This window comes from Hakea prostrata, chromosome 3, assembly GCF_041222555.1.
Source record: "Hakea prostrata isolate BN-2017 chromosome 3, UWA_Hpros_2, whole genome shotgun sequence".
NCBI lineage: Eukaryota > Viridiplantae > Streptophyta > Magnoliopsida > Proteales > Proteaceae > Hakea > Hakea prostrata.
Genome location: NC_142602.1, coordinates 15447915 through 15462989, shown reverse-complemented (window position 1 = coordinate 15462989; position 15075 = coordinate 15447915). Strand labels below are relative to the sequence as shown.

The 15075-nt window shown below is 38.1% G+C and overlaps 3 protein-coding genes and 1 non-coding gene across 4 annotated transcripts in view; 2 read left to right on the top strand and 2 right to left on the bottom strand.

Moving 5' to 3' along the window:
• The first annotated feature begins 8 nt into the window (after nucleotides 1–8).
• On the top strand, nucleotides 9–3546 carry LOC149021139 (pentatricopeptide repeat-containing protein At3g53360, mitochondrial-like). Its single transcript, XM_089149392.1, is given in 2 exon segments — nucleotides 9–2525; nucleotides 2528–3546. Coding segments are annotated over 2 exon segments (2304 nt in total). The 5' UTR covers nucleotides 9–259; the 3' UTR covers nucleotides 2566–3546.
• Nucleotides 3547–5566: 2020 nt separating this feature from the next.
• On the top strand, nucleotides 5567–9146 carry LOC149021137 (cytochrome c). Its single transcript, XM_089149391.1, has 3 exons — nucleotides 5567–5801; nucleotides 7416–7549; nucleotides 8748–9146. The coding sequence occupies exons 1-3, from the start codon at nucleotides 5690–5692 to the stop codon at nucleotides 8841–8843; spliced, it is 342 nt and encodes a 113-aa protein (XP_089005517.1). The 5' UTR covers nucleotides 5567–5689; the 3' UTR covers nucleotides 8844–9146.
• Nucleotides 8134–8206, bottom strand: TRNAK-UUU (transfer RNA lysine (anticodon UUU)). Its single transcript has one exon. It is a non-coding gene; the product is annotated as a tRNA-Lys (tRNA).
• A 2011-nt stretch (nucleotides 9147–11157) lies between the features above and the next one.
• EBS1 (EMS-MUTAGENIZED BRI1 SUPPRESSOR 1) overlaps nucleotides 11158–15075 on the bottom strand; it is a 70795-nt gene continuing 66877 nt past the window's right edge. Inside the window, exons 31-37 of the mRNA XM_089149390.1 lie at nucleotides 14189–14291; nucleotides 13884–14042; nucleotides 13625–13765; nucleotides 13431–13474; nucleotides 13218–13332; nucleotides 11973–12125; nucleotides 11158–11878 (exon numbers count right to left, since the gene is read on the bottom strand). Coding sequence (XP_089005516.1) covers nucleotides 11708–11878; nucleotides 11973–12125; nucleotides 13218–13332; nucleotides 13431–13474; nucleotides 13625–13765; nucleotides 13884–14042; nucleotides 14189–14291 — 886 coding nt within the window. The 3' untranslated portion in view covers nucleotides 11158–11707. The remainder of the gene's footprint in view (nucleotides 11879–11972; nucleotides 12126–13217; nucleotides 13333–13430; nucleotides 13475–13624; nucleotides 13766–13883; nucleotides 14043–14188; nucleotides 14292–15075) is intronic.

Genomic DNA, 15075 nt, shown 5'->3' with positions numbered 1-15075 from the left:
GCCCCGGTGGCTGGGTCAAGTCACGATTTTTATTTGCAGCAGGAAGTCACTCACTCACCACCGAGATCTGATTCATGCGTTCTTCCAAGATTTCATAGTGACAATGAATTCCCAGTCTCTCTCGCTCACGTGAGATTTAGAAGGAGCAAAGCATCAACAGAGGGCTACTGTTGAACAACTCCGGACGAAATTATGAATTTAGCAAGTGAACTCACAAGGAACACATGAACCCAGCACTGTCTGCCTCCTAATCCTTAGGATGATGAAACATTTGAAGTCCCAACGGCTAGTTTTCGGCAATAAGCATCAGTATAACGACCTATCACTGGTGTCATTCAGCTTTAGGACAGAACAATACAGCAACGACCATATTAGCTCCTTGTGCAAGCAAAACCTCTTTAAGGAAGCTCTCCAAGCTTTTGATTACCTTCAAAGCAGAACTAATTTCCGGGTATTCCCCAGTACTTATGCCTATTTGTTCTCTGGTTGTTCAACTCTAAAATCTCTAGATTATGGAAGAAAGGTTCATAATCATCTACTGAACTCTGGTTTTCAACCAGACATCATTCTTCAGAATCATATCCTTACAATGTATGGGAAGTGTGGGTCGCTAAGAGATGCACAGAAGGTGTTCTACGAAATGCCTGAAAGAAATATGATTTCTTGGAGTTCAATGATTTCTGGGTACTCACGGAATCATGAAGAGGGTGATGGGTTGAAAACATATATAGATATGCAAAGATCAGGTTTTATGGCAGATCAGTTCACCTTCGGGAGCATATTAAAAGCATGCTCGGGTTTCAATGATGTAGAGTTAGGGAGGCAGGTGCATGCCCATGTGTTAAAATCTGAATTTGGGTCTCATCTTATTGCACAAAATGCTCTTCTTGCAATGTACACAAAGCTTGATCGGATTGACGATGCGTTAGTTGTCTTTGATAAAATTCCTGAAAAAGATTTAATTTCATGGAGTTCAATGATTGCTGGCCTTGCTCAGCAGGGCTTTGAATTTGACTCTCTGTGCTTTTTCAAAGATATGCTTTCTATGGATGTTTATCAGCCCAATGAATATATTTTTGGAAGTATTTTTAAGGCCTGTAGTAGTCTTCTACAGATGGAATACGGCAGGCAGATACATGGGGTGGCTATAAAGTTTGGACTTGGAAGAGATGCCTTTGCAAATTGTTCACTTAGTGATATGTATGCAAAATGTGGTGGGTTTGATTCAGCAAAAACAGCTTTTTATCAAATAGAGAGGCATGATTTGGTTTCATGGAATGCAATTATTGCTGGATTTTCTTATGGAGGTGATGCTGGAGACGCTATGTCATTCTTTTCTAGGATGAGGCATTTGGGATTTATTCCTGATGAGATCACAATTCGTTGTTTGCTTTGTTGTTGTACAAATTATGCTATGCTGCATCAAGGTCAACAGTTACATGCCTACATTACTAAGATGGGTTTCAATTTGGATGTCCCTGTATGTAACACTTTACTCAACATGTATACAAAGTGTTCAAATCTGGCTGATGCATTCAACATCTTTGAAGAGCTGCATGCCTCTGCAGATTTAGTTTCTTGGAATTCAGTTCTTACTGCATGCATGCTGCATAATCAGGCACAAGAAGTTTTCAGATTACTGAAACTTATGCTTTTTTCTCGAAAAAAGCCTGATGAGATCACATTGACTCATGTGTTGGGTGCTTGTGCAGTTTTAGCATCCATGGAAATGGGTTATCAAGTACATGACTATGCTCTAAAAACAGGTTTGGAGGCTCATAACTTGGTTGCGAATGGATTGATTGACATGTATGCCAAATGTGGAACCCTTGACGGTGCTAGGAAACAGTTCGAGTTCATGAGTAGTCCTGATGTTATCTCATGGAGTAGCTTGATTGTTGGGTATGCTCAATTTGGATATGGGGAGGAAGCTCTTAAACTATTTAGAACAATGAGTCAGTTACGTATTAAACCAAACCACATCACATTTGTTGGAGTTCTCTCTGCATGTAGTCATGTTGGTTTGGTTGTGGAAGGGTGCCAGTATTTCAAATCCATGGAAATTGAACATGGGATTGTGCCTACAAGGGAGCACTGCGCTTGCGTGGTTGACTTGCTTGCACGAGCTGGAAACCTTAGAGAAGCTGAGAACTTCATAAATCAAATGCCTTTTGAGCCTGATATTGTGATCTGGAAGACGCTGCTTGCAGGATGTAGGACCCACAGAAATCTGGAGATCGGCAGGCGAGCTGCTGAGAGCATTTTGAAACTGGATCCCTCTAATTCTGCAGCTCATGTGCTTCTCTGCAACATCTATGCATCAATGGGTAGCTGGGATGATGTTGCCAAAGTGAGAAAAATGATGAAAAACACTGGTGTTAGAAAGAATCCAGGACAGAGCTGGATAGAGATTAAAGATAGTGTCCATGTTTTCTCAGTGGAAGATATGTCACACCCAAAGATGGAAGAGATATACAATGTATTAGAAGAATTATGGTTGCAGATGCTTGAAGTTGGTTATCGTCCTATCAAAGATATGCTCATGGTGAAACATTGACAGAGTAGAGGTGGGAAAAGGGAAAGAAGAAGAAGAAGCAGGTTTCACTATGAGAGCTGCCTCTTTGTGAAAAATGTTATGTCAAACCTTATGACCCATCTTCAGTCCAGAATTCCCTGCACTAGAGTTTGCGCTCTGATAAATGCAGGAAAGGAGTGCAGGAAAAATGATGAAAAACACGGGTGTTAGAAAGAATCCAGGCCAGAGCTGGATAGAGATTAAAGATGGTGCCCATGTTTTCGCGGTAGAAGATATGTCACACCCAAAGATGGAAGAGATATACACTGTATCAGAAGAATTATGGTTGCAGATGCTTAAAGTTGGTTATCATCCTATCAAAGATATGCTTATGGTGAAACATTGACAGAGTAGAGGTGGGAAAAGGGAAAAAAATAAGAAGAAGAAGCAGGTTTGACTATGAGAGCTGCCTCTTTGTGAAAAAAATGTCGTGTCAAACCTTGCGACCCATCTTCAGTCCACCATTCTCTGCAATAGACTTGCACTCTGATAAATGCAGGAAAGGAGTAGCAGGAAGGGCAGAGAAAATAATTCCTTGGGAGATGCGGTACTTGGAAACCTTTTAACCCATGAGACACATTTGGGATTCTTCTGGCCACACTGCATTTTTTTCATAATCATTCGAACTGTCATATGTTGTTGCATGCTTGGAGATCATATGAATGACTACCATGAATTGGATACTGTGTGGATGCTTTGATTGATCAATACATTAGATCCATGTTGGTTCAGGCTTCAGGGCCACAAATAGCTTGTGGTTATGTTTTGCGTTTCCAACCCACAAGTTCGCAATTCTTTGCAGCAGAGTCATGAAGGTCTTGGTAATGCTGAATATTTTCCAAATCAAAAGGCATATCATATCATATCATATTTTGCATTTTAGCCCTTTGTATTACATAACAGAAGCATAAATTGAATAGTTGTATAGGGATTAAATGTATTTTGTTGATTAATCGACCAATTTGGTTATTTCTCTGCTTTATTGGATTTTTGTGGTTCTTTAGTTGTTTTAGATTTCAATTCAAATCCTCCCTTTCTGTACACATCAAATGTTAAGAAAAGGGAAAATAACGTGATTAGCCATTATTGGCTTTATTTTTACAAAACTAACCACCGCGAGTTTCGTTCAACGAGACTAGCTAATATAAGTTTGGGTATTACGAAAGTAACCAAAACAGTGCTCTACGCTTCGTCTTCGACTCTATATGTACTATCATCGTAGATCGACCAAAATTATACTGAAATCGCTGGCTAGAGAGACAGTGAAAGAAGACGACAATGTTTCAACTTCTTTTGCTTGTATCGAATTTGATGGGGGAGAATGAAGCTGTTGGATATCAAGAATGGGGAATTGAGGTAAGTATTTTAGGTTTCTAACCTTTTTTCCTTTTCCTTTGGTGATTACTTTTGTTCTAATACATCCCCTGTTTCTTTTCTTTTCTTTTCTTCTTCTTCCTCTTCCTCAAACTAGCATACTCTTCTGGCTTCTATTGGTTTCTTAAAATTGGTCGGAAAGTAGACAATCAAAGTAGAAGAAAATGAATCAAAGCATAAATAGATGAATTGAATTTCAAGTTCATGATTTTCAAATGATCATGTTTAAACTCTTGTTTAGCAAGATAGAAATTATGTTGACAAATCAACTACACTAAGGACATATATATTTGTTTGGCTAAATGAGAGGAAAGAAAAGAGAACTTATGAAAAACTTGAATGTGGTCTAAATGAGCCATCTATGGTGGTTGACCTCACTTTTTTGGAAATGCTGAAGCCCAATTTATATCACATAAGAAGTATTTAGATGCATAGGAGGAAAGGAAAGGAAAATCATGAAACACTTGAATGTGGTTTAGAGGAGTCATCTGTGTTGGTTGCCCTCGGTTTTTCTAAGTGTTGAAGCCTAATTTTATTACATAAGAACTAGTTACATGCACGGGAAAGAAAAGAAAAATCATGAAACACTTTATGAATGTGGTCTAGAAGCAAGTGAAAGGGAATGAGAGTAGAAATGATGGAAATCAGTTAGGATAACCTTTTTGGATTATGCTGTTGCTTAAGTTGAATTGTGTTAAAATCTGTTAGTTTTGCATAATATATTAGTTTAGATGTTCCTTATACTCTCAACCTAGTATTTGATATAATGTTGTTGGTTATCAATTACCAATAGAGGTGTTTGATGTAATGCCTCAATGGGACAAGGGAACACATAAACCCTTGTATATTGCAAAACTCATGCTTATGAACCCATTCTTAGATTAGAATGATAGGAGAGGAGCATTTTTTTTATATGATGAGAAGATTCATTAAATGCAATAAAAAGCTTACATACAGTGTAATTTTAGATAGTCTAATTTTAAAAGATTACATATGAAATCACTATAAAGAGAAATAGAGAGACATCTTGATGGAAAACGGCAAGTTCTAGGTAGTTTACAAAAGCTTACATACAGTGTAATTCTAGGTAGTTTTGAACTTTTATTTTTTTAGAAGAAAGAATGTCGATCACGGCAACATCTTGATGGAAAACGACGTTCTTTTTGCCGATTTGAAGAGAATAATACGTATAGAGTCGAAGATGAAGCGTAGAGTACTATTTTGCCTTAATTTCACTTCAGGTGTGAATAGAGTCGAAGAGGAAGCGTATACGTATAGGGAATTGTTTTGTAAATTTGAAAAAATTAAATGAAATTTTGTAAAATATTTTTCTTCACTCCATGGGCGAAATAGTAATTTCAAATTTACAGTTAACTAGAAAACTAACATTGAACTCTCGTACCGGACCAAGAATTCGAATATTCTTGGGCCTTCGGGCGATCCGAGGCACTTGTCAAAAATAGAAAAGCCTACGGGTATTTTCGTCATCCGAGCTGGAACCTTGTAGGCTTGTCGCACCGCTTTGACTACTCTCGTATGCAAAATTAGAGTAATGTAGTTCCAAAAAAATATATTTAATAATAATTAATAATAATAATAATAATAATTAGAGTACGAACTACGAAGGTCGTCTGGAGAATTGGAGGTAAAAGCTGAAGAGAGAACTCTAGAAAGCTTCGAGCGTCTAAGAGATCTGTGGAGGCCAAGAAAGGAGGGAAGAAAGCCCTAATTTCGTGAGCAATGGCTACATTCGAAGAAGCGCCACCTGGAGATTCGAAAGCTGGAGAGAAGATCTTTAAGACGAAGTGCGCTCAGTGCCACACCGTTGACAAGGGAGCCGGACACAAACAAGGTTTTTCTTATAATTTGAACTGATATAAAGTCTTTTTATCCTTAATTTTTCTTGATATTGATGTCATATTGTATCGGATGAATCGTTAGAGCTGATTTTTATGGAATAAATAATCTATTTGAGTTCAGCTGTTTCTGATTCGAGTTTGTTGATTTATTTTGATTAGTTTGATTGAATTTTTGTTCACTCGTCTGTTATTTCTAGTCTTTATTAGGTGTTGCAGTAGTTATGGATATGTTGAATGAATATATCGTCTGGTTAACAAAATCTTGTTTCTGTTTGCATTTTATTGACCGAAGATCAGCCGTTTTATGTGCCCTGTGGAGTTGATTCGGAAACATAATTTTGAGAATCTATTAACCCAGGGGCTTTTTCTCCCCCCCTTGGGGGTGTGTGGGGGGGGGGTTGCAACTTTCCCTTAAATCCTCCCTTTCGGAGGTCATAGGTGTTGCTTTCTTTTACAATAAAATAGAAAAGTTGGATTCATTTGTCATTTCTGATTTGTAACTACCAATTAACTCAACCTTATAACAATAAATGAGAAGGCTTCATGGATCTCTTTCTCCATCCAGCTATATTTAAAGGCATACTTGGCATTAACCATAAACTATGCATCTTGTACCTCAGTACTTCTCCTAGTCTCATTAAGGTCTAACCCAGGGTGTTGTAGTTCTTTCATTTGAATCACAGTTACGCCTCTGTATTATCATGATGACATCTTGCAGCTTCTGTAAAGGCATCCAATGTATGTACAGGCCACCTCAAATGAATTTCTTGCAGCTTATCATGTATTAAGCATTTATTAAATTAGCTCTAATTTGTTTGTTTCTCCTCCCCCCTTCCTATTTCTTAGCATCCAGCTCAATACCTTCATTTCGGCTACACTATGTTGTTGTTTCTGAATGAGTAACAAAATAGTCTTCCAAGTTTGGAAACATGATGACATCTTTATCTGATCATGTAATGATCAATGGTTATAGTCCTAAAACTGATGTCTGGGAATTCTGTAAGTATGAGGTATTAACATTGGTTGGAGATTGTTGTAGGCCTTATGATTATAAGGTTGATATTACAGTATTAGGCTAGACAATAAAGCTTTTCCGATCGGTGGTAAATCTCATTTCCAAGATAAGCATTGATAAGCTTGATTGTCCAATTAAGAAACATTCTGAGACTGGAAATGCTAGAAAAGCTGAAAGCTTAACTTCGATGAAGAATATATAACTTAAATAATATCATGCAAATTGGCAGTACCAATGTAACTGTGATCTGTGCAATTTGTAGCACCCAATGAGTATTCTGGTGAGTTGCCTGTACCTTAAACCATATTATCTAGTTGGTGCCAAACCGAGCGAGTACAATATTCTTTATATGGTGAGTTGTACTGAAGGATTTTGGAGTATCTACGACCTTCTCTGTGGTGCTGCTATCTTTGGTGTTCAGAAATAATGCGTCTTTCTGTTCTTTAATGTTTTGATTTTGGAAGCTACCTCTGTGGCTCTGGATTTGAAGTGCATTGTGGAAAACTTTTTTTTTTCCTTTCTCCCTGGTAATTTTCCACTGTTAAATTTTAATCTTTCATGTCTAACTCATTCAAATTATGGATATCTGCAGGACCCAATTTGAATGGTCTTTTTGGAAGACAGTCTGGCACGACTCCTGGATACTCCTACTCTGCTGCTAACAAAAACATGGCTGTTATCTGGGAAGAGAAGACATTATATGAGTACTTGCTTAACCCTAAAAAGGTATGAATGAATCCTTCTCATCTGGGTGATTCATTTTGGCTTACTTGTTGATGAATGCTTTACATGGATGTTGCTTTAGAACAATCAGAGTTGTTGACACATTTATTGCCTGATATTGTTGCATAAGCTCATGTCCTGATTCCTGGCATTCCACTTTTGAGAGTTGTAAAACAATATTTGGTGAAAATAAATCAGAGTTTTTGATGCATTTATTGCATGATGTTGTTACAGATACTCATGTCTTGACTCCTGGCATTCAACTGTTGAAAGTTGTAAAATAATACTTGATGAATGTAAAGTTCTGTTAGTGAAATTGGCTGGACTGTTTGAACACCCTCCCCCCTCTCCCAAAAAAAATATTTGGTGAAAATAAATCAGAGTTTTTGATGCATTTATTGCATGATGTTGTTCATTCTCATGTCTTGACTCCTGGCCAACGTTGAAAGTTGTAAAATAATACTTGATGAATGTAAAGTTCTGTTAGTGAAATTGGCTGGACTGTTTGAACACCCTCCCCCCCCTCCCAAAAAAAAAAAAAAAAAAAAAATAAATAAAAGAGGAGTTGGCTGGACTGGAAAATGGTACGCCGGCTGTGGGAATCGAACCCACGACCACGTGGTTAAAAGCCACGCGCTCTACCAGCTGAGCTAAGACGGCTTGATTGATTAGTATTGCAGTTAAAAAGTAAATAAAATAATATCTGAAATCTGCGGTCAGGTTAGATAAGAATAATTTCGCAAAAACAAGTACGTTCCATTCAATTTTCAAGACAAAATTGTGTATTCTCTCACAGGATTCTTGGTGATTTTTCCTTTGAGAATGGTTTGGTTTAATGGTCTTTGAATTCACTTGTTCTTGTGTCCTAGTTTACGCCTGAAAGAGATGAATAGATGGGTCCTCTGCTCATTTGTCACCTGTCTATCATCCTCCTTCCCCTCTTTCTTTTCTGGTTAGACTAGAGCTTTATTGTGCTTCTATACATTTTCATTGTTCATTGATTTTACTGGTCTTGCACTGGAGCTTTCTGTGAATGTTAAAGCAATCAACAGTCTTTCTTCTATCTAATGCCAATGTAGGTGGTTTGATAATTTTTATAAGTTAAACTATTAAATGATAAGTTTCATTGCACATACGTGCTTCTTGTTTATCTTTGATTTTTTGAGTTCAACTGAGTTTATCCTTGTGTCTCTGTGTGCAGTACATCCCAGGGACGAAAATGGTTTTCCCCGGCCTGAAGAAGCCACAGGATCGTGCTGATCTCATTGCTTATCTCAAGCAATCTACTGGTTCCTAATTTGTGTTTTGGTCGTAGTTAAAGAGTTCCATTTATTTTGAAGCAATTGAAGATTCCTTGCCGGATTCAAAACTGTATTTCTTTTTCCTAGAATAAGGCTACCAGGGTCTGCTATGTTTTTCTTTCCAAACATAGCAGGTTAGGTTCATTCCCTCTTTTGCGAAGGGAAAAAAGGAATTGGGGAAATTCCTGCCGGTCTATAATATGTACTATATGATGAGACTTTATTCTACTTGCTGTGGTTTTAGCCTGTTGGCATGATGATATTGCTTGTCGTTTTATCATTTGCTCTTGGGAACCTTCTATAAAAGGTGTAACAATGTGGCGAGCCATCATAGGAGCAATGATATTGCTCATTGCTTTGTAATTCTAAATCTGTTAACATAAAACAAGGACATGGCACCATATAGCATGACCTGGGCTGGAATTGGGCCTTTCCTTTTATGTTGTAGGGTGAATGAAGTCTGTTCATGTTCAGACATGATGGTCTCGTCTATGGTCTCGTCTGGGGAGCATGATGTTGAAGCAGCTACCTTTCTAGGAAACACCATTGCTAGTGTTGGGAGTATCGTGCGTTGATGTGTCTATTGAGACTATCCTCCAGATATCTTTTTGAATCTTGTTTGTAGGGTGATATGAAAACTGTTTAGAGGCATCATGATCTTTTGTTGTTTGGGGAGCATGTAGTTTGAAATAGTTAGCTTTCGATACAAAGCCATTGCTGATGTTGGGTCATGGGTGTACTTAGACTATCATCTAGGGTGTTCTTAGCCTGAAGTAGCTCCTCTTAATGCAGTGGCGGATTGCTTGTTTTGGGTGGTCTTTTCGGTTGAGCGATAGTTGATTGAGTGGTCTGCTACCAATTTTGGCTTCTGCAAATACATTATCAGATGTCTGATAAATTTGTTTTCTAACAATAAAGAAAAGTTTCATCCCTATTAAAAAGATGTCTAGCAAACACAGCTATGACCACTGGGGGTGGTGGTCTAGTGGTCCCAAGCTCACTCCCAAGTGGTTTGGTAAACCTCATATCTTAGGTTTGAATTCTCTCTGCTCCTCTGTTTCTTGCATTGGACAGTTGTGTGCTCTTTGGCTTGGGCATGAGTGCTACTGGCTTCTGTGGACTATACTAGGCCTCCGGTGGGTTTCCGCTGACGGGGCCAGTGCTTGCGCTGGTAGTGCACGGGGCTAATGCTTACATAGGTCGCACTCGATAAAATGTTCGGACATTGTGTAGGAGGGGGTGCTAGGTTGCTGCTACTGCATCCCCTCTTTTAATTACCCAAAAAAAAAAACACAGCTATGTTACGAGTTGGATGGGAGAAAAATAATTATAATTCTCATGATTTGCTTTTTAAGAAGTTGATATTCAAGGATGAGAAAGGTGGTCGCCCATGAATATCTTTTCACATCGGCCTCTTGGCTGAGAGTGAGCTTGTACATAGGAGTCCAGTTTTCTGGGACTGTTATCCTGCGAGTATTATAAATTTCGATGGTTTACTCGACATACATTGAGAGAGCACAACCCATGAGGTGCTTCTCTGACTTTCCTCCGGCACCTGCTTCCTGAAGATGATGGTGAGGTTTGACGCCCTGATCTGTGCTTTTGTTGTTGGTTCTTGTTAGTGCTCGTAGTTCAGTTACAACCCAACCAGGAGAAAGCTGCTGAAAGTGAATCGATTGATTACATCAGAAGAAAGAGAATTACTACTTACATTGTTAATAACCTTTCTTAGCAAACCAAATAGGGTTCCACATCTTTGCACGCAGATCCTCTGGTTTCTAGCTACCACGGGCAGGGCATCCAGCAGCCAAAGTCCTGCCCCGACGCAGTGGCCAAGCATGCACCATGAGTTGTAGAAAGTTTGAAGGATCCTCGTTTTATTGCCTTCCAACAGTTTTGAGTACCTTATTGTGTCAAGTCTAAATCCCTCATTTGACTCTGTTATAATGCCGAGAATTTCTGCATTTGTTTCTCAATTCTTCATTCATGCTGGATAGCGTTCTAAAACCCTACTATTACAAATTACAACCTGAGTAAGGGGAAAAAACTAATTTAAACAGTGGTGAGTCTAACTAATCTAAATTAAATCTGTTGTATCTGGTTTTCTACTTTTTCCAATTGGAGATAAGTTGTATAATTTTTAACCCTTTTGAGGCAAATTAGTAGCAAAGTAAAATGTTTCAACAGCCATACTTTCAATGTAGTGAGCCTTAACACTCAATTCATGAGCAGTAGCAACCTCTTTGGCAACAAAGACAAATGGCTTGAGGAAGGAGTCCTTGCATGAGTGCGTAACAAAAGCTCGTCTTGCATTTTTCCTGGTGTGTGGTTATTATGGATGTCATGACTACTGTTTCAGGTTTCAACTTTCAACCACGCATGACAACATAACTGAAAGGAAACTAAAAAAGATGATGTGAAATCTAAAGCTCATCAGTAGAACTAAAACATGGGAACAGGAAAATACTTCCATCCTGTGTAAGCCTCAATGATGAAGTGTGTTCAGAATGATTAGAGGCTATGTTCTGCCCGAAAGAAAAAATTTATTAACCTCTACAAGCTTGAGTTCTCATGAAATTGACTGATCAATGTTCTGAACGGTTACAATCGATAGGTATAACATGAAAAAATAAATAAAAAATGCCACGTAATATGTAATTTTCTACAGTAGCATTCAGGTGTACACAAGGCTTGAAAAGCATGTTACTGTATGAAAATTCTAGCCAAAAATAGACCTCATTGCATATGATTAGACGACAGAGTAGGAGAATTAGATTAAATTTGCAACAGCTAACCATCGTCCCTCCATCTCCTACTTGAGCTTGAAGAGCAGTGTTAGAAGGATAATGGAAAATAGTATTCACAGCTCTGATTTGGATTCTGTGTCCTCTTCTGGACTGCTCTTGACTGAACTTTCCCTCTTTGGAGGTGAAGGATCCTGGGCATCTATTTCTTCACCTAAAATGCTGGCAGTGAATTTTCTTGCCTCAAAATCAAGATCTGGCCACTCAGAAACAATTCTCTTTGCACCCTGAGACAGATCACATGAGAAAATGACGAAAAAGAGAGAGGTTAACATCATGTGAAGAAACCAAAAAAGTCTATCTTAGGAAGTTCAAAAATACCTGGAGTTTGGGCTCCTTTGTCATTGGATTGTTACATAGATCTATGGTCTTTGCCTTGGACTTTGTTGCATTCCCACACCATGACTCGCACCAAAGCCATTCTTGAGGCAATGAAAAAATGGGTACTGAGTGCTGCGCATAGTTTGGAAGGTCCTGTAGCCAGAGGTATATGTAATTGAATGAATGCATATATAAAGAACAGAAATTCACAATACAAGCAGAAACAAAAGAGTAGTTAGTCATTTGAAGCGAGATTATAATGCACACAGTAAACATGACAAATGATGTGGTTCAGCATCAGCCTCTAATATTTTTTAACTTCTGATTTGGGTCAATACCATTCACACAGCTTGATAAAGCATCACAAAGATCATGATATAATTTGACTCAATATTGAACCATCAATAGCTTCCAATAATTTTGATTAGAAAACAGGATTCAACAATAATAATCGCTCATTCTTCCCAACTGTTTGGTTTGGACATTGATTGTTCAAATAAATTTAAAATAGTGAAAAGCACACTGGTAAAACCAATAACATGGTCCAACATCAGGCCTTTATACTATTTCATTCCAATTAACCCAACCAGGGAATCCAGAGGCCACTAAGACCAACCCAATTGAGGAACCCATTTAGGAACCATCCTACACAGCATACTCAAATTCAAGATTTGGGCTGGAAAGTCATCTAGCCTGAGAGATCTTGGTAGACTAAGCTTTATTCAAGTAAGGTTGAATTAGGAAGTGAGTTTGGGAGCATATTTGGCACACTGGAAAAGCCACGAGTTTAGGCAAGAATATCTGGGCATTGGCATGCGCCATCCATGACAGGAAAGTAAGTCCAATCATCACACTACGCTGGCGGCTTCAAGAGTGACAGTTGAGCTATTGGATACGGTGGACATGGTGGATCATCCTTCCAGAGCATCGGATTGGTGTTAGGAGGGTATGCCGGTCATGAGGGTGACTCACGGTAGCCATGGTGGAACTTCTAGTTCATTCCACAGCTTATATGGAGGTGCATCAGGTGCTTCAGTTATCTTTTGTTGAGGGCATCTTTGTATCCATGCCAACTTCAAATCATGGATCTGGGGATGTATTAGAAAAGACTGTTGGGAGGCAGTTGGACAGGTTCAACAATAATAAGTAAATGAGATTACTTTTTGGCAATCTTTAGGGAGTAAAGGAATTAAATGCGACGTAAAAATATTTCAAAAAGGGAGACTCATAAAAGCAGCCACTTGCCTGATCAAGATTCGCTAGACTATTTGGGTCCTTGCTAAGGGTCTCATAGAGAACTCTAAGATGGTCCCCTGCTGCAGTTTGTCGGAACTTCCCCAGATCAACAACATACAAAGCACTGCAATTGGTATTTCATAAGTCAGGCTTGCAAATATTCCATCAAGAAAATGCTAGTTGATCAGCAAGAACATGAAAACCTAAGCTATTCAACTGTACCTTATGTGATATGGCTTTCCCCGTAAATGTTCTTTCCAAAAACCCTGTTTAAGACAATATACAGGAAATTTTAATAAATCATTTGAGCCAGAAAGATTTGACTAAAAAAGACAGAAAGATCTACCATGAGTTAAAAATCAAAGTTGTCAGTCTTGGGCACTAAAATAATTAATCTAAACACAAGAGAAGATTACTTGTCTCCAAAAGCGATACCCATCCATATCCTTATTATTGTCACAAAAAGGAGTATATGCAAGAGGTCTTCCTTTTATATCCATATCATATAACTCTCCCATGTCTGTCCTAACAATTTGATCTGCATCAACAAATATAACCTGCAGACAATATGGGGCAAACATTTCAAAAGTCAACATGCATTTGAACTGCCAAGACTGTTACTGCATTAAGGGGTAAAGGGAAGATAATCAAAGACTATAACAGAAATAATATCACCTTTTCCAGTGAAAGTGGAAAAATAACATCAAGGAACAGGATTTTATATGCCCAGATAATCCTCTGCTTTTCGTTCTGCTTGTGAAGCCATGTAGGCCACTTGTAGGTGATGAGCTCATAGTCAAAACCATACTTCTGAGCCATATGAGGAATAACACCCTGGAAGGAACAATGACCAAAAAATAAATAAAAATGGAGGATCACTCTCAGGTACTAAAAACCTTTAACTAAATCCATGAAAAAAAAATTCATCCTGCTCTTCAAACATTAAAGGAAAATGAAAATGAAATAAAACAGAATATAACCTTGAACTGAGGGGAAAGATAGTTCTTTATGAACCAGAACTTCACTGGCCGCCGTGTGTTTTTAAGAACACTAAGGATCATGATTTTGAGGAATCGCTCGTACCTGTGGAAGAAAATACAGAAAATACAGAAAATATCATCTGAGGAGCTCTTATTAATGCCATTTGGGAGTTGACTGAAATCAACAACTAAGTTTCAGTTTCCAGACCGGTTCCAGTCAGGCCTGAAACCAAGATGTACTGGATCATGTTTTGAGGTTTACACTCCAGATTGTAACTCGGTCAAAACCTGGGTTAGATTTTTGACCATGGGTTTGATCAGGCCTGAAACTGAGACATCCCAAGAGATATCCATCTGCTTTGACCAAGATTTAGTTCCATAATTTATATTGTATAGGAATGCAAGAAATAAAGATCTCATCTAGAAATGAGAACTTTTTGATGGCTAAAATCTATATTGCATTTGCAATTGAATGAATGATTACAAAACAAACCTTAATAAAATCACAGAAATAAAACTGTATCCCCATCACAATAAATAATAAATATTAACTAATAGAAATTCGAAAAGCTGGAAGAATTGAAGAGTCAGCATCTTAAAGGAGTTAAGAGTTGATTTCATGAAGTATTCGGTTTGATTGATAAGCAAGAAAGAAGAGGACAGGCAAAGAAGGTTAGGGTGCTCTGTTCGTGGAATTACTTCCAACAGTGATACATTTCCAATTAGTTCAAAACAATAGGTCTTACAAGAAATGGGAATAGATGTTTGCGATGGAAGAACTTGACATTGTAGCTGTAAGTTTTATCAATTAACTGACAAGAGTATCTTTCCTAGATTGTTGATATGTGTGTCAATGACTCAATATTGCTGGTCATATATTTATTTAT